Source organism: Arvicola amphibius, chromosome X, assembly GCF_903992535.2.
Source record: "Arvicola amphibius chromosome X, mArvAmp1.2, whole genome shotgun sequence".
Taxonomy (NCBI): domain Eukaryota; kingdom Metazoa; phylum Chordata; class Mammalia; order Rodentia; family Cricetidae; genus Arvicola; species Arvicola amphibius.
In genome coordinates this window covers 11,863,223-11,887,783 of record NC_052065.1, presented here as the reverse complement: position 1 = coordinate 11,887,783, position 24,561 = coordinate 11,863,223, and the positions used below count along the sequence as shown (strand labels likewise).

The 24,561-nt window shown below is 43.6% G+C and overlaps 1 protein-coding gene across 5 annotated transcripts in view; it reads left to right on the top strand.

Moving 5' to 3' along the window:
- The window catches only part of Egfl6 (EGF like domain multiple 6), a 62,556-nt gene extending 43,787 nt beyond the window's left edge, over positions 1-18,769 (top strand). For 3 of the 5 annotated variants that reach the window (XR_005283811.1, XR_005283814.1, XR_005283813.1), the window contains 6 exons: positions 1,415-1,735; positions 4,523-4,600; positions 9,447-9,551; positions 13,629-13,897; positions 16,079-16,767; positions 17,937-18,769. Coding sequence is in view for 1 of the 5 variants with exons in the window: in XM_038315956.1 (XP_038171884.1) it covers positions 1,415-1,735; positions 4,523-4,600; positions 9,447-9,551; positions 13,629-13,897; positions 16,079-16,189 (884 nt within the window). In the remaining 4 variants the exon portion in view is untranslated. Of the gene's footprint in view, positions 1-1,414; positions 1,736-4,522; positions 4,601-9,446; positions 9,552-13,628; positions 13,898-16,078; positions 17,511-17,936 lie in introns of those variants that run through there. The other 2 variants (XR_005283812.1, XM_038315956.1) reach the window with 2 other exon arrangements.
- The last annotated feature ends 5,792 nt before the right edge of the window (positions 18,770-24,561 follow it).

The following is a 24,561-nucleotide window of genomic DNA, read 5'->3' as shown; positions in this document are numbered from 1 at the left end:
AACCCATTATTTGCTGGGCAGTGGTGGCGCATGCCTTTAATCCCTGGACTCGAGAGACAGAGACAGGGGGATCCCTGTGAGTTCAAGGCCAACCGATCTTCAGAGCTAGTTCCAGGACAGCCAAAGCTATACAAAAAAAACCTGACTCAGAAAGGAGGAGGAGGAGGAGGAAGAGGAGGAGGAGGAGGAGGAGGAGGAGGAGGAGGAGGAGGAGAAGGAGGAGGAGGAAGAGGAGGAGGAGGAGGAGGAGGAGGAGGAAGAGGAGGAGGAGGAAGAAGAAGAAGAAGAAGAAGAAGAAGAAGAAGAAGAAGAAGAAGAAGAAGAAGAAGAAGAAGAAGAAGAAGAAGAAGAAGAAGAAGAAGAAGAAGAAGAAGAAGAAGAAGAAGGAAAAAAGAAAAAAGAAAACCAGTTATTATGTATGCTCCCCTAAAAATAAGTAACAAAGTCTTTGGACTAGAGCGTCTTCTTTCTGAGGGGTGTTTTCTTCTCCAGCTGCTCAGAAGGCCCCTTTTGAAGTAACTCTTAAGAGAAGGGACAAGAATGTATCTTTGTTCTTTATCAGAAAGCCTCCTGGCAGGTAAGAATCTTGATATCTTTCTGGCTATTTAGAAAGTCGTGACTCCGCCCAGAACCGGTCAGACCCCGTTCTGTAGCCAAATTTTAAAGACGGGCAATTCTGACCACTTACCCCTTCTTTTGTCTAACAGTGCTTTTCACTTGCGAGGTTGGTATGTTGCCAGGGACACAGGAAGTGCAGCCAGAAGTGGCCCAACAATGATGACTATCAAGTCTGATGATTTTAAAATGTATTTTCTTTATTCTTTGGCAATTTCATATATGTATCTAGTAGATTTTGGTCATTTTTGACCCTGCCCCCCAGTAGCCTCTCATCCCATTCCTGCTGAACCCCTTTATCTGAAGTCTCCCTCCCTGTTTCAGTCTGTTGTTGCCATTGCTTTGTTTTTTCTTAGGGTGGTGGCCGACTGAGTTTAACTAATTAGAGGTGTTTGCGTAAGCATGGGATGGAGGTGGTTACTGAAGCATGGGCAATTTACCAATATCTACACCACTGAAGAAAATGGTACACACTCCCCCAATAACCATCAACTGCCAACACCTCTTCAGAGAAGATGGGGCCTCATAAGGCCCTCCTCCGTCTGTAATGCAATATTGATAGGCTCCATTTTGTGCAGGTTACCATAGCTACTGTGCGTTCGTAAGTGCAATAGTCATGTCATGTCCGGAGGACAGTGTTTCACGGCATCCATCCCCTCTTTCATGATGCTCCCTGAGACTTGGACGGGGTGTTATAGAGGTCTTATTTGGAGCTGGAAGCACTTTGGCACTTCTAAAATGGTTGCTTGTTCAAGTATGAGCTCAATCAAATGCCTAGTCTCCTGTCTTTTTGGTTTAGTTATTCCTGAAAATTCTGTGAAGGAAATCCTCAGAGGACCTGGGACCATCAAAGATAGAATCAAGAAGTTACTGGCTCACAAGCACAATATGAAGAAAAAGGTGAAGCTTAAAAATGTCACCCCAAGACCCACCACTACACGCACCCCTAAGGTTAACTCGCCTTTCAGCTATGAAGAGAGCATTTCCAGGGGTGGGAATTCTGATGGAGAACAAAAAAGGAAGGAAGAGAGAAAGAGACCAGGACTTGAGGAAGAGAAAAGAGACAAAGTCCTAAAGAACGAAGTAGAACAGGAGCGAAGCCTTCGAGGAGATGTGTTTTGTAAGTATTGCTTTTGTTATTCTTGCATTTTACAAAAACAAACGTAATTCCTCGTGACACATCAACAAACAAGAGTAAAAACAATTCCTGCCTTAAGAAAGATGGCTTAGCTTCCTTTCGGTATACCGAGTCTGAAACATCCAAACTTTTTATTTAAAAAAAAAACATGTTTAATACAATCACTTTATTACATCACAAATAAAAACATCACACAGCAATTTTGAGGAGGCCACTCAAACATTCGTGTAGTCTCAAACTCTATACACTTCTCATGGCCATTCTGAAGCTGTGGCATATCACTTGGGGTTTCACTACCAATTACATCTTTATGCACGCAGCCGCCACAAAAAAAAAAGAAAAAAATTAACATATTAAAACTTGGAAAAAATAGCTTTATAGCCTCTCTTTCATGACTCATGTGTCCTTTCGCCTGTATTCTGTCCTTCTCATGACCTAATATTACCTTTTCTTGGTCTTATTTCTAAATACTATACTATACCCATACTTACATCTGTTGACATATATACATATATATATATATATATACATGTAGACATATATACATTAGGGGTTAGGATCAGCATATGAAGACGAACATGTGATTAAATATTTTTAAACTAGAAAAAGGAGAAGATTTTGGCCCTCAAGTGCTCAGAAACAAGGGCCTAGGTAAGATCTAGAGAATGTTTCCACAGGTGTTAAACGGGAGCTACTGTTCTGGAAAACGGGAGGGTAAGTCCTGTCCTATTCCCTTACTTGGGTGCTTCCAGTCTGGCACAGCCCCTCCCTGCCAACACCCAGAAAGCATGGCTGTATGGCTGCCAGACTTTTCATGCAGGATACCCACCAAATCAGAGACCTCTATCACCAGATCTCCCAAACACTCCCTTTTTACTTCTTTTTTTAAAAGGTTTTCTTTTTCCTTTGAGACAGGATCCCTCTATGTAGTCTGGCTGGCCTGAAATTCACTATGTAGACTAGGCTGGCCTTGCACTCAGAGATCTGCCTACCTCTGTTTCCAAGTACTGGGATTAAAGATGTGTGCCACCATACCCAGCATCTGAACAGTTTTTATGATGCCCATGGTGGTGAAGAGGCAGAGGCAGGGATCTCTGTGAGTTTGAGGACACCCTGATCTACAGAGTAAATTCCAGGACAGCCAGGGATATTTAAGAAAAAAAAAAAAACCTTGTCTCAAAAAAAAAAAGGATTTTCTGAGCCTACATAAATTATACAAATGAAATTTCATACATGTATAGAATATATTTTTGTCATATTATGCTCTCTTGTCCCATTTTTACTCCTGCTGATCCCCTACCTCTTCCCAACTAGTCTCCTTCTTAGTCTCATATCCTTTTTTTGTGACCTGTTATGCATCTGAGTTTCTTCTCAGGGGAGATATCAACAACCCCTCCTTATAAGACCCCAACAATAGCACAAAGGATGACTGGACTATAGTCTATCCTGGGTAACCAATGAGTCTGTTGGGCTTATTTACTAAGCGTGAGTGATGGGCTGCTTACAGGAGTGAGTGATCCCAAAGCAGCCACGCCACCATTCAGTCTTATCTCCGCATGATGACAACTTCCCCATAGCGCCTGGATGGAGTACTCCATCAATTATCCATCTGCCACCTGTATACTCGATCAAGACCGCAGGGCATGCAGTTAGGGCAAATTTATATACAAACGCTAGGGAGGTGTAGGAAGGAGCAGCTGGAAACTCAGGTGAGGGTCCAATGACCCCCCCACCTTCTCCTTCTATGGGGGAACATCAACAGTCACCAGAGGGAAGATGAAGGGATTGTTATAGGAGCAACTTACTAACCAGTAGTGAAGCCACTGGAGAAAATATCTCTCCCTCTCCCCTCTCCCAGTGACTGTTAACTGCCATCAGACCCTCAGGAAGTGGTGAGTCCCTCTCACCTCACTTTTTTATTTATTGAAGGCACTTTTCAAAGGCTCACTGTATGAAAAGAGACTATCACACACAGCTGTACATTTGTGATCTTAAAAGCCAAAATAGCCAGGCCTGCTGATGTACACCTTTGGTCCCAGCATGTACGAGGCAGAGGTAGGCATAGCTCTTTAAATTTAAGGCTACACTGGTCTGCATAGTAAGTCCCAGGCCAGCAAAGGCTACATAATGAGATTTTGTGTCAAAAGGAATTTTAAGCCAAAATACAAAGATTACAGAAGCAGCAAAACACTACAACACAGATCTTGGTTTTTCTGCATGAACCGGGTGGCCGACACCCGTTTGCTATATCCTTGTTGCAAAGGTTGCTGTGCAGAGCCCACCATTGGTCTCAGCCCCTCCAAGACAGTTTGTGTGTTAACCCCCGAATCCCCACACTGAGACCCCATTTCCTACTTTCTGGGTGCTCCATTTTATCTTGTATCCGTGGCTGTGTGACTGGTGTGCACATGCACAAAAGCCAGGTGGAATGAATCAAGGCCTAGGTAGACATGGGCTCGTCTAGGTCAGAAAGAGTACACCAGTCACACGATCCCCCTCACTAAGGAAAATTTCAAGAAAATGGGTTTCCAAACCTGGTGAGAAAGGGTGAGTCCAGAGTGTGAATGTTGCACTCCCTCTCGAGGGAACTTCTAGAAAACACTCTTCCAGGGGGAGGAAACTGGGTGAGAAATGGTAGGGAGGAGGTGATCTAACATGCTTTTGCCATCAGACTCCATGACAAAACCTTCTAGGTTCCGCCACTAAATTCATTCTTTGGTGCATGTGGGGGGTTGGGTTATTTCTTAACTAATCAAGGTTCTTTATCAGCTAAGGTAAATGAAGCAGAGGATTTGGATCTGGTCTACGTCCAAAGAAAAGAACTAAATTCCAAACCGGAACACAAAGGTAATGATTTAAAAAAAATAAGAAAAAAAGTCACAGCTCTCCTCTCAAAGAGAAGAAATGAGTAACCCCGGCCTAGGAACAGAGATCTCAGGTGCCGCAACCATCATGTTTTGGTGTAGCAACAGTGTCTAGACGTTTACGATAAAGAACAAAGAAGGTCACAAATCAAATCATTTTTCAGATGCAATGATGAGAACACCAGGTCGATAGGTTCCGGCCAAGTCGGGGAATCTCTGTTATAGGCACCAGACTCTATCTGATGGCATTTTAGCTTTGGGGTTGACAGAATCTGGGGGTCTGCTAAGTTAATACATCTCAGAAGGATTCACCTGATAGTCACGAGGATGTCAGGTCAGACATGGAGGCTGGCAATGAATGGCTATTAAAGGGGCTAAAAATAGCGCAAACGTAAATTTGAATCCACATCTGCAGTCACTGAAGTAGCCTTTGGTTTGGCTCCTTTCCGGAACTTTTGTTCACAGTAACTAATGCTTCCTTCTAAGTACTTTATAATTTAAAACAGTAGCAGACTCAAGGAAAGGAGCTGACACGAGATCACCCTTCAGGAAGACCTTTCTTAGATGTGCCCATGAAGTGGGAGAGACCTTTCAGCTCAGGAGAGAATAGCAGCATGGCTACAGGGACCCTGAAGGAAGAAAGAGCCTCCCCTTAAAGCTGGAGAGCAAAGGGGATTTCTGACTCTTAGAGGTGTGGGAGCTGGGGAGTCCGGCTTCACCCTGCGTGATGTAGCTGAGGCTGGCCTACACACCAGCCTGGAGACAGGCACAAGATAGCTCTAGAAACTTACGAGGGGGAGGGGCTTCAAGAACGCAGCACAGCGTGTGTACTTCTCAGCCCCTGGGAGAGAGAGAAAAGCAGCTAGAAAGCCTGTGCTCGCTCCCGCATCATCTTTCATTCCCCGAAATTACTGCTTCAGTGGTAAGCAACCAAGAGAAAACTCACTACCGCGGGGCACAGAACCAGTGTGGGTTACTCTCCCTGGGGAGACATGAGTAAACAAATACTCTTTCTCTCTAGAGGTGGCACTAATAACAGACCAAAGTAACCATCCCACCCATCTAAGTTGGTGAAACAATGAGCTTATGAGGCTTACTTCAAAGAAGTATGCGTGAATGAGAAAGAGTGTATCACTGAAAGGTCCCATTTCAGCAAAGGTGATGATGACGTCACTAAAGCTGCATCATGGAGTCCTGGCTTTTTTCAGGTCCTATCTGCTCTAGTGTCTCCCAAGACTATGTGCAGCTGAAGGGAGGGGGTCAAGAGGGAGTAGGTGGCTGGAATCCGAGGTGAGAGTCCAGTGACCCTCTCCCACTACTAAGGACTGTTAATGACTCTATTACTACTGCTATAGACCTACTCATCACTGTATTGTTCTGCTTATTTTGTTGTCATGACTACAGGACCAAGTACTCTGTAGGTTAGCTCAGCATCCTTTCCTCCCATGATAAAAGATGGTTATAGCAGGCCAGGAGGAAATCCCTTTACCCCTAACCACAGGTGTTTAAATAGTAGGTAATTTTTAAAGGTTTTTATTATCATATGTTAATTATACATAATGAGTTTCATTAGGGCATTTTATACATGCTTATAAAGTATTTTGATCACTTTCATCCCTATTGCCTCAGATTCTATTCCTCTTCCCAACTAGTCCCTATGCTACTTGTTAGAGCCTAGATCATGGGTCTGTTCCTTTAAGAAGCTGATCACATTAAGATGCTGGTCAGGCACTGTAAGAGGCCAGATCTCACAGGCATATATCCCTGCAGCTCTCCCTCTGGGTCAGAGTTATGATGCCATGCTGTGTTGTGGCCTGACAGCCAATAAAGTACAGTCTTACCCAGGACGTAACTCTTCCATGTTATCACATAGGCTATGCTGAATTAGACTTCATGGTATAAAACTTCCTATCAGCTAAGAAAAACACAAAAGCCAAACTAGCTCCTTTCTCCAGAGTGTCTCTCTCCCTCTCCCTCTCCCTCCCCCATCTCGTTTTTCAAGACATGATTTCTCTGTGTAGCTCTGGCTGTCTGGGAACTTGCTTTGCAGACTAGCCTGGCCTCGAACTCACAGAGATCTGCCTGCCTCTGACTCCTGAGTTCTGGAATTACAAAGGTGTGCCACCACTGCCACCACTACCAGGCACCCAAAAGGGCTTCTATAAAGGCTTCTGCTCCTCTGGACATCCCACCCACATGCTGCCATGGCTGTTGTGTCTCTTGTACTTTAGGGTGCCTCCCTTTTTCTTGTCCTTTTGGTTTTTTGTTTGTTTGTTCTTGTTTTTCAAGACAAGTTTGTCTGTAGTCCAGGTTGTCCTTGGACTCACTCTACAGACCTGGCTGGCTTCAAACTCACAGAGATCCAGCCACCTCTGCCTCCTGAGTGCTGGGATGTGTGCCACCACTACCCTGGCTAGGCCATCTCTCTTAATGGAGCTCCTCTCTAGGTTCTAAAAGAGAGCCCCTTTCCCATTAAGATCCCCATCATGCTGCCTCTGATAGGATACCCTGTCCCTCATCAATGCTGCCCCACCCCAAAGCCAAACCTGGCCTCTGCAAAATGGACAGTCATGGATCTCAGCCTGATCTAGGTTCAGGCTCAGTTCCAGCATTCAGTATCTGTGGAGCCTGGATAAGCCACTTAGGAGTCTTAGATTTATTGAGGGTCCAATGACAGATATTTTTGATAATAAAATTAAATGACATGGCTTTGTGGGGGGGAAGGCAAATTGCGATGAGTCAAGAAAAAGCAAAACTTATGAGCCATCAAGATGGCTCAGAAGGTCAAAGCACCTGCCACCAAACCTGATGACCTGATTTTGATCCCCAGGACCCATATGGGGCAAGGACTTCCACAGACTGTCCTCTGATCTCCACATGCATAGTTAAAATGTAATTTAAAAAGTTTTAATATCCGGGCGGTGGTGGCGCACGCCTTTAATCCCAGCACTCGGGAGGCAGAGGCAGGCGGATCTCTGTGAGTTCGAGGCCAGCCTGGTCTACAAGAGCTAGTTCCAAGACAGGCTCCAAAGCCACAGAGAAACCCTATCTCAAAAAAACAAGTTTTAATACCAGGTTGGTCTAACATGATCATCCACACCTTTAATGCCAGCATTCTAGAGGCAGCGACAAGTGGGCTTATCTAGTGGGGAACCATTTTTGCTCTATGTAGTGAGTTGCAGCCAGTCAGGGCTACGCTGGAGAGAAAGGGGGCTGCCTTAGCTTGAAATCAGAAACATCTTGGTCTTTACCCTCTTTCACAGTGCTCTGTCGTTATCTTTCATCATGAGTCAGCACACTCTTCTGTGGGAAGGGCCAGAGAGGAAATACGTGAGGTTTTGTAAGGCATATGGTCTCTGGAGCGCATAGCTTCCTTTGTCCTTATAGAGTAAAGGAACAAGTAGACAGTAGGCTAAAGTGCTAGCTTGCAGACCTCTGCTTTACATAAAAGTTCAAAACCAGTACCTAGCACTAGCTGACTCCACTCATACTCCTTTGTCATGTCTGTACTATACAGTCATTCCGCCGTCACAGCGAACAACAAAAAAATACAATTTAGAAACTGCCAGTAGATCAGCCTATTTGATGCGAAATGTCCCTGATAAATTTCTAACAGGAATGTTGGAATCATGAAATGCCCATTAGATTTTAATTAATGGAGATGACTGAGTGGCAACATGAGGCCTATGCCATTGAGACAATGGTTTATTACCTACACTCACAAGAGAAGGGGACACACTGAGCAAGAGCAGGAGCTAGTAGAAAACTCAACCAAGGTCTATAAGGGTTATGTAGAAGGAAAGTCAACGGGGAGGGGCAAGGGGGACCATTTAAGTTTGGATCATTTGAATAATTTCAGAAACCTTAGGGCAGTGGTTCTAAACCTGTGGGTCACAACCCTTTTGGGGGTCAAATGACCTTTTTCACAGGGGTCACCTAAGACTATCAGAAAACAGATATTTACATTGCGATTCATACCAAAATTATACTTATGAAGTAGCAATGAAAATAGTTTTATGGTTGGGGGGGTCATTACAACTGAGGAACTGTATGAAGGGGTCGCAGCACTAGGAAGGTTGAGAGCCACTTGCCTTAAGGGCACAGGGGCTATTCATAACTATCTGGTTCTGAGCTGATGTAGGTCAAGGGAAATGCTGGTTTGATGTGTATATTGGCCAGTTTGTCCTCACTGTTACAAAATACCTGAGCCTTGTAAAAAGGGTTGTGAGTTCGATGTTTTATGGCTAAGCGCTCCACAGACTTGTTTTCTGTGCTTTGACTCTGACCTGAATTTTATAAACAACCAGTTATATTCCTTGTTTTGCTTCACTAATGAGAGTCATTGTGCTCTTAACCATGGAGCCATCTTTTTGGTTCCTTTTGTTTTATTTTCTGAGATTACAACAGAATTGTGTTGAGAATGGCTACACAGATGTAACTCAAATAGGGGATCTGGAGAGATGCTTCAGTTGGTTAAGCGCACTTGCTGCTCTTATAGAGGGCCCAGCTTCTATTCTCTCCCACATGCTGGCTCACAACCATCTGTAACATAATATACATATAATTAACCATATAATGTCCTCTTCTTACCTCTATGGGCACCAGGCACATTCGTTGTGCACAGATGTACATGCAGGCAAAACCCTCATACTCATGAAATGTAAAAGTCTAAAGATGGTGCATCTGGTTTAAACTACCCCTACAAGCATGGCAATTGCCACGATCTATATTCTGTGCAGCTAAACCCATGGCATCCCAGACATTCCAGAGCTCCAAATTAGCTACTTTTGTGATGATCTTAATGGTTCTGAATATTCTTTTTTTTTTAGCAGACTTAAACATCTCAGTTGACTGCAGCTTTGATCATGGGGTCTGTGATTGGAAACAGGATAGAGAAGATGATTTCGACTGGAATCCTGCTGGTCGAGACAATGGTATTTAAATTTCACTGCTACATGTTCTAGGAGAGGTCGAGAGAAGGCTGTTGCTACTGTAGGGTTATTCCTGTCACTGCTGAGATCATGGTTGTTTGTCATCTTTGGGAACCTTTGACCTTCTGAGGTGGCCTCTGATGGATGAGTAACTGGTGTAGCATCTATTTCCTCTTAACCCCTATCTTATGACCCAGGAAATGTGTCCCAGCATTCCTCTTTTATATTTACCCTCTTCTAATAGAGGGAGAGGGAGATGGGAAAGAGAGGAAGGTGGTGGGGGGGTGTCTCTGAGATCTCCCTTTTCCCCCAGTTAACCAGCCACAGTCCTCTGTAGTTTTCATGTTGTGTTTTGATAGGAAGCAAATCTTTAAAGGTAATAGGACCTCTGTCTACACTGGAGCTATAGTAGAGTCACCTCTCAAAGGATCAAAACCATGATGAGTGTCAAGTTAATAACCTAAACTCCAAGACTCGGCTTCCCTTTGGGTTGCCTAAGGAATTCTTTGTGACTACCTGGCCTTGGATTGTTCTCACCATTAGCGCTGAGCCATGAACTTCCTGCCTTTCGTAGTGTCTGCTTCAGACCTATTGACAGGCCCTGGCTTCCCCTTGGATGATGTATTTGACTTGCAGACACAATGTGGAACACATATGGAATCCTGCTCTCCTGAAAGCTGGCCATATAACTGCAACAACTGTTAAACACCTCCAAGTTCAGTTCCTCGCCAGTATAATTGTATTTCTTTGAGGATGTACAGGCTCAGCCTTGGGTTAAAAGATCCTTTCTTAGGACAAATTCCTTCTTAAGATATTTCATTGCAAGCCCATACCTGCAGCCAGAAAGCTTTGCTATCCTGTACCAAGAATTCCTGTTAGAACCTGTAATTGGGGTAGAAGGAATATATCCCACACAGCAGTTGTTCTGGTGGGCCAGCCACTAAATAATCAAGGCAGTGGACAACTTTCAGAATAAATAATACATCTTTGGACAAACTGTCTTGATAACTAACAGGAGTTCCTCCTTTCTACCATCATGTGAATGTAGACATTTGTTGCAGGAGCTCCTTCCGCTCCTTCAGCCAATAGCCACTGAGATACCAGCCCATTGGGGCGTGGTCTCTCTCTTTAAAAAAAACCGCAGCCACTTCCCTCCACTTATGCTCTGGCTTCCGGCTCTGCTTCATGGCAACTGTCTCCCTGAGGAGAGGCACAGCAGTCTGACTATCCAGCATTCTGTTCTGTCTACTCCACCTACCTAAGGGCCGGCCTATAAAATGAGCCAGGCAGTTTCTTTATTAACCAATGAAATCAACTCAAACAGAAGACCCTCCCACATCAGACATTGGCGCACCACCAGAGCTATAGCGCATGGGGAGTCCCAGACTGACAACTCACCTAGTCAGCATTGCCTTGCATTGAATTCTCATCAGTGAGAAATCTTCTATTTGCAAACACCCAATTTGCAAATGACCCCCAGCTTCTCAGTATCTGAGGCACTCACATCACACCTTCTCTCTTCCGATATGTTCATCAGGTCTCAGATGGTCTTGTCTTCCCCTATGGAGATAAATGTAGATGAGAAAAAAAGTGGAATGAGTTGATAGTATTGAGGGCTTCAAGGAAGGATGAAAGCTGGAAGGCAAGCCTTTAGCTGGGACTGAAGAGGTCACAGAAGCAAGAGTATAGCTGATAGAGTGACGGGATAAAGTACAGGATGCCTTCATTTGACATAGAGTTCTTAGCAGGTCTTAAACATATGGTTTCGTTGACATTTAAACTCCACTGGGCATCCTGGAGTTTAACTTGACGAATGCTCAGATCGGCTCCACTTTCTTCTTTTTATCCAGTCCTGGACTCCAGCCCAGGGAATGATGCTGCCTCCGTTCTAAGTGGATTTTCTCATCTCAATTTAAATTTAGATAATCCCACATAGACATTCCAGAGCTTAATCTACTCTAGACAATCTCTCACAGACATGCCCAGAGGCTTGTCTCCTAGGTGACTCCAGAGCCTGTCAGACTGACAATCGATATTAGCCATCGCGGTTACGATGGTTACAGACTCTGGTGCGGCTGTTGTAGAAATAATATACCATCCCGGTGAGAAATCACTGCTCACACACGCATATTAATAAAGAATAAGACTCTTAGCACCTGTCTGGCTCTGGCTAATTCCCAAAGAGAAACTGACCTTGAATAGCATAGTTTGCTAATTTATGTGCGCCTTAGGCTAGCATGCTACATATGCTGTCATCCTTGCCTCTCTTTCAGGTCCCAGCCTCAGGTTACACTTTAAATAATTTAAACAGAGACTGAGAGACTGGAGAATGCAAGTCTGGCCACTTAGGTAGATGGAAGATTTACAGAAAAGATTTCATATATAGCCAGAAATATTTTAAGTATGTCAGCATTCTCCTTTTCCAAATAGTTGTTATCAAGGGTCATCTTGCCCACCTAGCAGAACTATGCTTTTGCTGGGGAAGAGGACCCACCAGTGTCTAGACCCAGTGAAGACTAAGGCAGCATCAGCCAGGGTCCTGCAAGCATCCCCAGAAGTTATACCAGAATACTACACACCATCCCCAGTGTCTTCCTCCCAACTACTTTGGGAATTCTTTTTTGAATTATTTCTTCAGACCATGCTGTGTAAGAGTTATTTTAGCTGAGTCTGGGGAAATGGCTCAGGAATTAAGAGCAATGGTGTTCTTCCAGGGGACCTGGGTTCAATTCCCAGCAACTACATGGCAGTTCACATCCATCTGTAACTCCAGTTCCATGTAATTCAATGCCCTCTCCTCGCTCCTTAGGTCACCAGGCACATGCATGTACAAATATAGATGTAGACAAAACAGCCATATGCATAAAATAATAATTCTTAAAGAGTTGCTTAAATTCACTAAAGTCACAATGAAAAGAATAGAGATAGCCAGAAAGTCCACTTCCCCAGGTTACAAGGTACTTAGAAGTCTCACAAACATAGAAGAAAATATATTTCTGTCATCCTACATCAAAACTCAAGAATGATATGCTACCACATGGTGGTTGAGCCTCAAGAAGCCATTAGGACAATATAGGTCAAGTATATATATATTATATATAAATATATATTTTTTTTGGTTTTTCGAGACAGGGTTTCTCTGTAGCTTTGGAGCCTGTCCTGGAACTAGCTCTTGTAGACCAGGCTGGCCTCGAACTCACAGAGATCCACCTGCCTCTGCCTCCCGAGTGCTGGGATTAAAGGCGTGCGCCACCGCCGCCCGGCTGGTCAAGTATATTTTTATGAGACATTTCTCTCTGGATCCACCTAAGTAGCTGGCCATCATACCTGTGATGGTTAAAATTGTCAGCTTGACAGGATCTAACATCACCTAAGAGCCAAACATACCTATGAAAGATTATCTAGAGTAGATTAGCCACTGGAATGTGTATGTGGGGTTATCTAACTTTAAACAGAGATGGAAAAATCCACTTAGAATGGAGGCAGCACCATTCCCTGGGCTGGGATTCAGGACTGGATAAAAAGGAGAATGCGAACTGACCGTGAGTGTTCATCATTGTCTACTTCCTGACGGTGGATGCAATGTGACTGGCTGCCTTAAACTCCTGCTGCCTGCCATGACCTCCTCCACCCCCGTGGGCCATATCCTTGAACTGTGAGCCAAAATAAATCCTTCCTTAAGTTGCTTTTATTAGAGTGCTTTGTACCAGTAACAACACAAGTCACTAATACCTACCTATCCTTGATTCCGTGGGAAATGTATTCTGAGATTCAAATACTCAAAGTGGAAATGTTCTGGAACTCATTAGCTGCAAATTACCTTCAGGGGCTCAGTGACCATTCCATTATATTCTTGTTTGCTTGTGAATGTGGAAAATTCCTCAGCTTTCTGACCCTTAGAGCTCTTCCCTGTATAGGAAAAGATTTCAACTCTCCAATCCACAGGACTCACTTTTGCATGACTGTTCCATTCGAATGGAAAGGACTTCAGCATGCGGTATGGGCAACTGTTGTTCATTTCTCTAGTTTGTTTATGTAGTAGAGTTAGACCCTTTCTCCCGGTCCTTTGCTCTCTTACAGCTATTGGTTACTATATGGCCGTCCCGGCACTGGCGGGGCACAAGAAGGATATTGGCCGACTGAAACTTCTCCTCCCCAACTTGACACCCCAAAGCAACTTCTGCTTGCTCTTTGATTACCGGCTGGCTGGAGACAAAGTCGGAAAACTTCGCGTGTTCGTGAAAAATAGCAACAGTGCCCTGGCCTGGGAAGAGACGAAAAATGAGGACGAGAGATGGAAGACAGGGAAAATCCAGTTGTACCAAGGAATTGATACTACTACCAAAAGTGTAAGTGGAGAAGGAATCCCATAGTTCCGTTTTTTCCTTTTTCAGTGATACAACCAAGTATTTGCTGGTGTCGATAGGTCTCAGGAGTACAAAGATAGGCCTGACTAATGAGGCTACTTGTCCAGTTCTTCCCAAATGACCTATTGGTGTGTCTGGCCCTTCTAAGTTCCATTCCAACCAGGCTATGCATGCTTGGATAAGTTAAAAACAAATAAACAAGCAAGAAAAGGGTTTCTCGTTCATTCTGTGGAACTTAGCTCAATAAGTGGCAGCCAGAATATGATTGTTTTAAGGTTATTTTAACTGAACTGAGGGGTGACTATTGGGGAATTTCTACTCTCGGGGTGTGTGTGTGTGTGTGTGTGTGTGTGTGTGTGTGTGATCTTTTAGGAGGTCCAATAGAACTGGTAAAGGCTATTACAAACTTCAGTTGTGGTTTATATACATTAAAGTCAGCAAGAAGTAAATGGGATGTAAGCACAGGGGGGTGAGGAAGGACCAGGCAGAAGCTTGTCGTTTTCCTTGCCCAGTAGACCCCTGAGCAGATCTTAATTCTCCCAACATCCACATATGACAAATGACAAAATTCACAAAGTACTGCACATCAGGGAAGCTCACCCAGGCCTTGGCATCCAATGGTGTAGGGGTATGTGTGTGTGTGTGTGTGTGTGTGTGTGTGTGTGTGTGTGTGTGTGCATGTCTGTATGTTAATGTGAAAGCCATAGAACAGCCAACTCAGGTATTGTTCCTTGGGCCCTGTACACCTCGTTTCTTTTAGACAGGTCTTGAACTTGCCAAGTATGACAAAGTAGCTGACCAGCAAGCCTGGGGGATTGACCTGCCTCTGTTTTCTCAATACTGGAATTACAAGTGCACATTACTACACAGGGCTTTTTCAAATGAGTTCTGGGGACTAAACTCAGGCCCGTATGCTTTCAAGGCGAGCACTTTATCACTGAGCTATCTCTCCAAGCTCTCAAAGTTGCTAATGTGGATCAGTCTGCCCGCAGGATTGCTGGCATGTCTGACCTTAGCTATTCACTCTTCAGCATTTCCAGATGCTACACTGATATCATATAACCCAAGGCCCCCATCATAAATCACATTCTGAGCATAAACCGTCTGACTTGGCTAAAGGTTACAGGTAAACAAAAATACTTTTAACCAAGCAGTTTCAAGTGCTTAGAAGCTGACTCTCAGTAAGCAGTCAAGGACAAAACTGTATTTCAAATGTTCAGGTTTTGGATAACTCAGACCTGCTGAGTTAATCTTTTACTGTAGAAGTAGGTTTAATAAAGGAAAAGGCAACTGCTCAAATAGGAAGTTGGTTCATGAACTTGATAAAGAACAAATAGGATAAAATGATCAAGAGGTTACTGAGTTTGGAGGACCCAGGCAAGAGCTGGTTCTTGAGAGAGAAAGGTCAAAAATCACACAATAGAAGAACAGAGAGGGGCTGGGGTGTAGCTGAGTTGGTAGAATGAGTGCCTAGCATGCACAAAAGCCTGTGTTCAATCCCCAGCATTGTATAAACCAGGCCTGGTGGGGCATGCCAGCAATTCCAGTACTCAGAGGTGGACACAGGAGGAGTGGTAGTTCAAGGTCATCTTTGGCTGCGTAATGAACGTCTGTTCTCAAAGATGTGTGCATACACAGGCAGGCACGCATGCACGCGCGCACGCGCACACACACACACACACACACACACACACACACGCACACACACACTTAAAAGTGAACAGATTTTTCCTTAAATGTAAATTCCAAAAGTTTCCTGCTCTGAATTACAGAGCAGGACTTTTTAGTTTTTTCAAGACAGGGTTTCTCTGTGTAATAGCCCTGGCTGTCCTGGAACTCACCATGTAGACCAGGCTGTCCTCAAACTCACAGAGATCCTCCTGCTTCTGAGGGCTGGAATTAGTGACACCACTACAAGACACAGGACTTTTCGAAATCCTCCAGAGTTAGCTGTGACCCTTGTCTTCTCTAAACAGAACCCTCACTGTGAGTTGGCATGGGGGAAACATATTGCTTATATAGCCAAGACGTTGCTATGCAGTCGATATGAAAGGCCATTTCTATACAGTAGAGACACAAATTTAGTCTGTGCTAACAGCTGTTCAATGGTCCGATGACATCATTGTTTTAAAGTAACCTTCTATTCTCTTTATGTATTATTAGGTCATTTTTGAAGCAGAACGTGGCAAAGGCAAGACTGGAGAAATTGCAGTGGATGGTGTCTTACTGGTGGCAGGCATGTGTCCAGATGACTTTTTATCTGTCGAGGGCTAAATGCCACTGCCCTTCTTTATAACCTCTTTATATGTGGCTTTTTATGCCATTTTTTCTAGGGTTTCTTTTTATATCATATCATAGGACTCTTCCATTTATAAATATAAGCTGAAAATGTGTAATGTTCCAGCAGAAATATCATAAGATTTCCTTCTTGTCTCAAATGTACTAAGATTTGCTTTCTATGTCGCACCACTGTGCCTTCTCCTGTGTTTCTGAATTCTCCACAGTATGTCATAAAATGTGGAAATGCCAGTTCATCTCCCCCTACTTAGTAAATCTGCTTTTTCTATGTGAGCTTATGGACTCTTCTAAATAACATTTCTAGAATAACAACAACAGGAAAAATAGTACAGATAAATGGTCAGTGCTTGAGGCTGGAGAGATGATCTAGTGGTTAAGAACACAAGCTTTTCTAGCAGAGGATCCAGGCTCAATTCCCAGCACCCAAATGGCAGCTCACAACCATCTGCAACTCCAGTTCCAGAAGATCCAGTGCCTTCTTCTGACCTCCATGAAAACCTACATGTGTGTGGTACACATGGGTACACTTTGGCCCATACACATAAAATAATAAAGTAAGTCATTTTTTTTAAAAGTTTAATTGTTTAACTTTTAAGGTGCTTCTTGGAAACAATAACATTAAACAATTTTTTTGGCTAAATGGCTCATTCTGCTCTTTTATAGTCAAACTTGCATATTTAATTTTTTATAATCATAATCAGTTAATCATCTTATGTCATAGTAAGATAAAAGGAAATGTTAGTGATTCTATGTTTACTTATGTGTATGATTCTGGAAAACATAATTTTGGTTCTTTTCTCTATTAAGATACTTTGTATTCATAAAAACTGCTTAAAACAGGCTTAGGCGGCTTGCTGGAATGATTGCATGCCCCAAATCTTGGGTCCAATCCTCTGTATCTCATAAATTGGGAGTGGTGTTGCCTGCCTGTAATCCCAGCAGATCAAAAGTTTAAGGTCATCTTTGGCTATACAGTATGTTTGATGCTAACCTGGGCTACAGGAGACCTTGTTCAAAAGAGGAGTGAAGAAAGAGAAAGAGAGAGCGTGCTAAATCTGTCTTCCAGGAAGACGCTGTGTATATTCTCCGAAGCTGTTCACTGTACACATATCCCTGAAAAGACAGTACAGGCAAAAAAAATAAATAAATAAATAAATAAATAAATAAAACAAAACACACAGTACAATGCTTTTATGCAAAGAGCACTAGAGCACTAGAGACTCATACAGATTAGCCACATACCATTAGACTCATATGTAGTCTAAGTTTTAAGTCTTTTGGGTTTTTTTTGAGGGGCCCACCACTCAGTTCCCAAAGAAATCACACATGGAGGCTCATTCTTAGTGATGATTGGCCGGCCTTAGCTTGGCTCGTTTCGTGCCAGCTTTTCTTAAATTATGGGCTTTTATCTTTCTAACTTCGGTATATCTTACTTTCCTTCTTACTCAGTGGCTGACCGGGTGGCTGGACCCTGGAGTCCTCCTCCCGTTCCCTTGCTCCTTGTTCTCCTCCTTCTCAGTTCTTCTATTTGTACTTAACTCTCTTGCCAGTCGCGCCTATCCTTGCTCCTGCCTCACTAGTGGCCATTCAGCTGTTTATTAGGCCCATCAGGTGTTGCAGACAGGCAGGGTAACACGGCTTCACAGAGTTAAACAAATGCAGCAGAAACAAAAGTCACACACCTGAAACTAATATTCCCTACCACTCACCCATCACTCTCCAGAATGAAGCAGATGACTATGACAGCCAGAGACATCACCCAGGAACACTGGCTCCTTACCAGTCCACGACACAGAAAACAAAGCTTGCGCTTCTGGAAGAGGGCTCACTTTCTCTGAGGGAAGATGAACAGACCTTCCTGGAACTCGGGCCTGCTGTTTAAAGTCTGTGCCAGTCGGACGTTAAAACAGTACTTAGGTGATTTAACTTCTTCAAAATGAAACACACATGAAGTGAAGGCATTTACAATTTCGGGAACACTTGCGAACATGTTATCATGCTATAATTTGTTACTATGCTTCACAGGCTTTTTTTTTTAACAAATGGTCTTGCATTTTAGAATAAAGAGTCTGGGGGAAATTTACAGGCTGAAATGAATAATGACTACTTAGCATCATTTCTTACAAATGCTTTCAGACTGACACTGATAATTCTGCCCCAAGACAGAATAGAAGCAAAGATAGTGAATAGCAAGATACATTTCTGTTTTAAAAACTGGCTTTTACTGAGCGTTCATAAATTTCTCTCAATTTGTTGGTCTTAGGTAGTGGAGTGTTATTTAATTGTTTCTTTCCATTCTAGGGATTGAATCTAGGGCCTTGCTTCTTCTGAACAAGTGCACCACAGGCGAGAGAGAGAGAGAGAGAGAGAGAGAGAGAGAGAGAGAGAGAGAGAGAGAGAGAGAGAGAGAGAGAGAGAGAGAGAGAGAACAAGGTCATTCTTAGCCACACAGCACATTTGAAACCAGCCTGGGCTACATATGAGATCCTGTTTAGAAAATACAAATAAAACCGGCCTGGTGGTGCTCACCTTTAATCCCAGAAGTGGGGAGGCAGAGGCAGGGGGGATCTCTGTGAGTTTGAGGCCAGCTCTGGTCTACAGAGCAAGTTCCAGGATAGCCAAGGCTGTTTCAAAGAGAAACCCTGTCTCAGAAAACAAAACAAACAAACAAAAAGAACAAATAAACAGTGCCAACATAAAACTGTATTCAACCACCTTTCTCTTCAGTTCAGACAGACCATGATCACAAATGCCAAAAAGTTGTGTTCGCTCTCCACCCAAAATACCCTGTGCTGTGTAGATGTCGCTGTATTCTATCTGGTCATGAACTGGTATGTTATCATGGACTTTGGCATTTTTCAGAGCCTGGCAGGTTTGTTTTTTGACAAATTTATAAATAAGATTTCCTTTTCCAGTGGAAGATGAGAGCTTAGATTTGGAGTGGCTGTTTACAAGCATTTTGGAATTATGTTCTCAACATCATAATGAGGCTTCAGAAAATTCTAGCCTTGGGCTGGAGAGATGGCTCAGCGGTTAAGAGCATTGCCTGCTCTTCCAACGGTCCTGAGTTCAATTCCCAGCAACCACAGGGTGGCTCACAACCATCTGTAATGAGGTGTGGTGCCCTCTTCTGGCCTGCAGGCATACACGCAGATAGAATATTGTATACATAATAAATAAATAAATGTTTAAAAAAATTCTAGCCTTAACAACTTACAACATGGGAGGTGGATAGTGTGGTGGTGAGGATATGGCCTAGAATGAAGAAGGACTGCCCTGAAGCTGGCTTAAGATAGCAAAGTTACAAGCCAGAGCCAGAGACTTCTGGGGGTCCAAACGTGAATCTGGTACCTTCAAGGGAGTAGACGTAAGCCAGGACCCTGGTGGGTCTGAGCATGAGTCTAGGACCTCCCAGGAACTAGGCCTGAGCCAGGACCTCTGCCAGTCTGGGCATAAGTGAACCTGGGACCTCCGAGGGAACAGGCAGGAACCAAAGATCTTGGCAGGGCCAGACTTGAGTCTGGGTCCTCAGAGGGAGTAGGCCTGAGCCAGGATCTCTGTCGATCCAGGCATTGGTCTGGGACATCAAAGGCAATAGACAGGAACCTGGAACATCTGCGGGTCGGAGTGTGAGTCTGGGACCTCTGAGGGAGTAAGCAGGTCCTCTGCGGGTCCGGGCACACCCGAGTCTGGGACCTCCAAGGCAGTAAACTGGTGCCAGAAACCTTTCCGGCCAACTCCAACCCAGGCACTTATGCAAGAGGGAATCCAGACCGGGATTTACAGATACAGGTCAAAGCTGGTAACCTAGGCCACATTTGCCCTGAGACAAGGAACTCCACCTGGGGCAAAAAAATTCCACAGGAGTGGCTCTGGAGGAGCTACCTGGGACAGAAAGGGCCTGAGGAAATAAACCCCAGGGAGGCAGAGGCCAGGAACAAATCCGGTCAGGAAGCCAACCCAGGCCCTGAGACACTGGCAGATCAGTATGGAGCCAGCGACCTGACTCAGAGTCAGCAATCTCCACCAGAACCAGCTACCTAGGACAGAGAGCAAACAAGCTCCACCTGGAGCAGAAGCCAGGCAGCAACCCAGTCCCGGGACACTGGCGGATCAGGATTGATCCAATGACCAGATCCAGAGTAAGCCATCTCCACCAGGACAGGTCCAACTCCAAGCAAGGGACTTCTGCAGGAGGATATCCAGACCAAGATTTACAAAACAGGGCAAAGCTGGCAACCTAGGCCAAAGTAGGCCTGAGACAGCAGGCTTGAGACAGCAAACTCCAAGGGAGCACAGTAAAGCACAGAAGCACAGAGCTATCTCTATGAACACCGAGTAACCAATGGGGTAACTGGAACTGTGACACAGACTGTACCAAAAGGAACAACCATCTGGGCTTTGGATTTGCTGGCACCTAGAAGATTATTCAACAGAATCTCAGAGAGCCCCAACCACACCTATAAGAGGAAAAGATGAATAGAAAAGGTAAGATCACACACTACACCACAAAGAGCAACACAATACCAGTAAAACCAAAACACCCTACAACAGCAAGACCTGGATGAACCAGAAGAAAATGACCTAAAAAATAACTTCAAGAGAATGTTTGAAATTCTTAAAGATCAAATGAGAAATTCCCTTAAAAAATTGGTGTAGTGAAGAGGCAAGCTGGCCTGCTTTTCATTCCGCCTGGCTCCCGCATAGCTAGCTTAGCCACAAAAATAACAACACACAAACTGTATTCATTTAAACATTGCCTGGCCCATTAGTTTCAGCCTCTTATTAGCTAATTCTCACATCTTGCTTTAACCCATATTTAGTAATGTGTGTAGCACCACAAGGTGGTGTCTTACCGGGAAAGATTCAGCATGTATGACCTGGAGGCTGGCTCCATGGCGTCTGACCCAGAGAGGAAAGGCATGGCGATTAACTAACTTCCCTTCTTCCCAGCATTCTGTTCTGTCTACTCCACCTATCTAAATCCTGCCCTATCAAAAAGCCAAGGCAGTTTCTTTATTAACCAATGAGAGTCCTCCATCAAATTGAGGAAAAGACAAACAGAAAATTGGAAGATATCAGGAACTGACTTAAAGAAAATCAAGAAAAAGAAATCAAACAAAAACAAGAAACTATTCAGAACTTGAAAACTGAAATGGAAACAATTTTTTAAAAAACCACAAGCTGAAGGAATTATAGAAACAGAAATCATGAGGAAAAGATAAGGAACCACAGATACAAGCATGAACAGCAGAATACAAGAGATGGAAGAGAGAATCACAAGCGCTGAAGATACAATAGAGAAAATAGACTCATCAGTTAAAGAAAACATTAAATCTAACAAAAGCTTAACCCAAAATATCCAGGAAATATGGAACACCATGAAAAGGTCAAATCTTAGAATAATCGGTATAGAAGAAGGAGAAGTTCAACTCAAAGGCACAGAAAATTTATTTAACAAAATCGTAGAAGAAAACTTTCCCAACCTAAAGAAAGATATGCCTGTGAAGAGACAAGAAGCTTACAGAACACCAAATAGACTGAATCCAAAAAAAGTCCTCTCACCACATAATAATCAAAACACTAAATATACAGAGTAAAGAAAGAATATTCAGAGCTGCAAAGAAAAAAGGCCAAGTAACATATAAAGGTAGATCTAACAGAATTACACCTGACTGCTGGCATAACTGGATATCAACATGTAGAAGAATGAAAATAGACCCATATCTATCACCATGAACAAAACTCAAATCCAAATGGATCAAAGACCTCAACATAAAGCCAGCCATACTGAACCTTATAGAAGAGAAAGTGCGAAATACAATTGAACGCATTGGCACAGGAGACCACTTCCTAAATAGAACCACAGCAGCACAGACACTAGGAAAAACAATTGATAGATGGGACCTCCTAAACCTGAAACGCTTCTGTAAAGCAAAGGACACAGTCAACAAGACAAAACGACAGCCTACATAATGGGAAAAGATCTTCACTAACCCCACATCAGACAGAGGTCTGATCTCTAAAATATACAAAGAACTCAAGAAATTGGACACCAAAAGATCACATAATCCAATAAAAAAAATGGAGTACAGACCTAAACAGAGAACTCTCAACAGAGGAATCTAAAATGGCTGAAAGACACTTAAGGAAATGTTCAACATCCTTAGTCATCAGAGAAATGCAAATCAAAACAACTCTGAGATTCCATCTTACACCTGTAAGAATGGCCAAGATCAAAAACACTGATGACAACTTATGCTGGAGAGGTTGTGGGGAAAAGGGAACACTTCTGCATTGCTGGTGGGAATGCAAGCTGGTACAACCCCTTTGGATGTCAGCATGGTGATTTCTCAGAAAATTAGGAAACAATCTTCCTCAAGACCCAGTAATACCACTTTTGGGTATATATCCAAAGGATGCTCAATTGTGCCACAAGGACATGTGCTCAATATGTTCATAGCAGCTTTGTTCGTCATAGCCAGAACCTGGAAACAACCTAAATGCTCCTCTATCAAAGAATGAATAAGAAAAATGCGGTATATTTACACAATGGAGTACTACACAGCAGAAAAAAATAATGACAGCTTGAATTTTGCAGGAAAATGGATGGAGCTAGAAAACATTATTTTGAGTGAGGCAACCCAGACACAGAAAGACAATTATCACATGTCCTCACTCATAGCTGGTTTTTAAACATAAAGCAAAGAAAGCCAGCCTACAAACCACAATTCCAGAGAACTTAGACAACAATATGAACACTAAGAGAAACTTACATAGATCTAATCTACACAGGAAGTAGAAAGTAGAAAAAGACAATGTCTCCTGAATAAACTGGGAGCATGGGGACCTTGGGGGAGGGTTGAAGTGGGGAGGGGAAAGGCAGGGAGGGGAGCAGAGAAAAATGTAGAGCTCAATATATATCAATAAAAAGAACAAAAAACTAAAAAAAACAGTAAGGGCATGACAAAAGATAGCAAAGTTACAAGTGAAAAGTCAAAGAAAAATAATTCTCTCATGAATATACCTTTAGCCAATTTGGGAGCATCATATAAGGATTTCTTTTCCATTTCTAGGCTAATGTTTTCTCCATTTGTCATAGAATCTCCTACTCTGGGTTCATGTCCCACAGCATGAAGGGTCCTGGATTAAATATGACCAAGGAAGAAATAGTTACTTCTTCCATCTCCGCAACATTTTTGGAGAGCCTGCATACTGATTTCACTGACCGAGTGGCTCAAACCTCATTTGAATTCGCCTTTTTCTGGAACAAAGGCCATACTAATTTGGCACTGTGAACTTGTATTTATGCACCGCTTATGCCCCCCCCCCACCAAACAGTATTAACAAATCTGAATTCTATCACAGTAAGAATGCATAGCAGCAGCACCGGCTGGTCATAGCCCCAGTGGACAGCATGCGCAGCCAGAATGCCCATCATGAGCAGAATGGATAAACTGCTGTAGTCATCTCATGAAATGCTATGAAGCAATGAGAACGAACAGCGAGTGCAATGCTGCTGACAGCAACACAGGTAGACCTTTAAAACGGAGCACCCAACTGCATGTCATGTCACACTTTAAATCCCAACACTCGGGTGGCAGAGGCAGGAGGATCTCCAAGTACAAGGCCAGCTAGGTAGAATACGTGACGTGTTCCAGGCTAGCCAGGGCTCTATAATGAGACCCTGCCTCAAAAACAGTAGTAATAAAATAAAAATAAATTTCAAAAGGCAGCACACATCCAGTGCAGTCAGAAAGTGTGTTCTATGCTTTATAAGTTGTAGAAGGTGTTATTCTTCTGGTCCTTTAAGGGACAAGCCACGCCCACTCCCAGCCACCTGGACCCCTCTCACCGCCATCTTGAATCTCTCCTTTCCTGTCCCTTGGCATGGGCACGCCTGTCTCTCTTGTCTCTCTGTCCCTCACTCTCTCTCCTTTCTCTTCTCTCTCTCCCCCTCCCCATATCCCCCCCTCTCTCCTCTAAGTAATAAGTGTCTAGTTCTACACCTGCCTACTGTGTCTATGTGCCTTTTACCTGCTGCATGTCCACACCCGCCCCCTCCCCAGCTCCTCCTTGGTTGGGCACAAGAACGCTAGCACTTCCCGCTAGCAACTCCAGAATGCCAGGCTCACTCCCGCCTGCTTGGGTGGCCTCCAGGCCACTACTCTCGGACCTGCAGCTGTCTCTGCCTTGGGACTGGCTGCTCCCAGAGTCTACTGCCTGCCTACAGCTGGGTCAAAGCCAGGCAAAATTAATTAATGGAAGAGGAATTGGGGTTTACCATTGTGGGGAGGTGCTGGAAGGGACCACCAGGGAAACTTGAAGAATTTCAACAAGTAACTCTA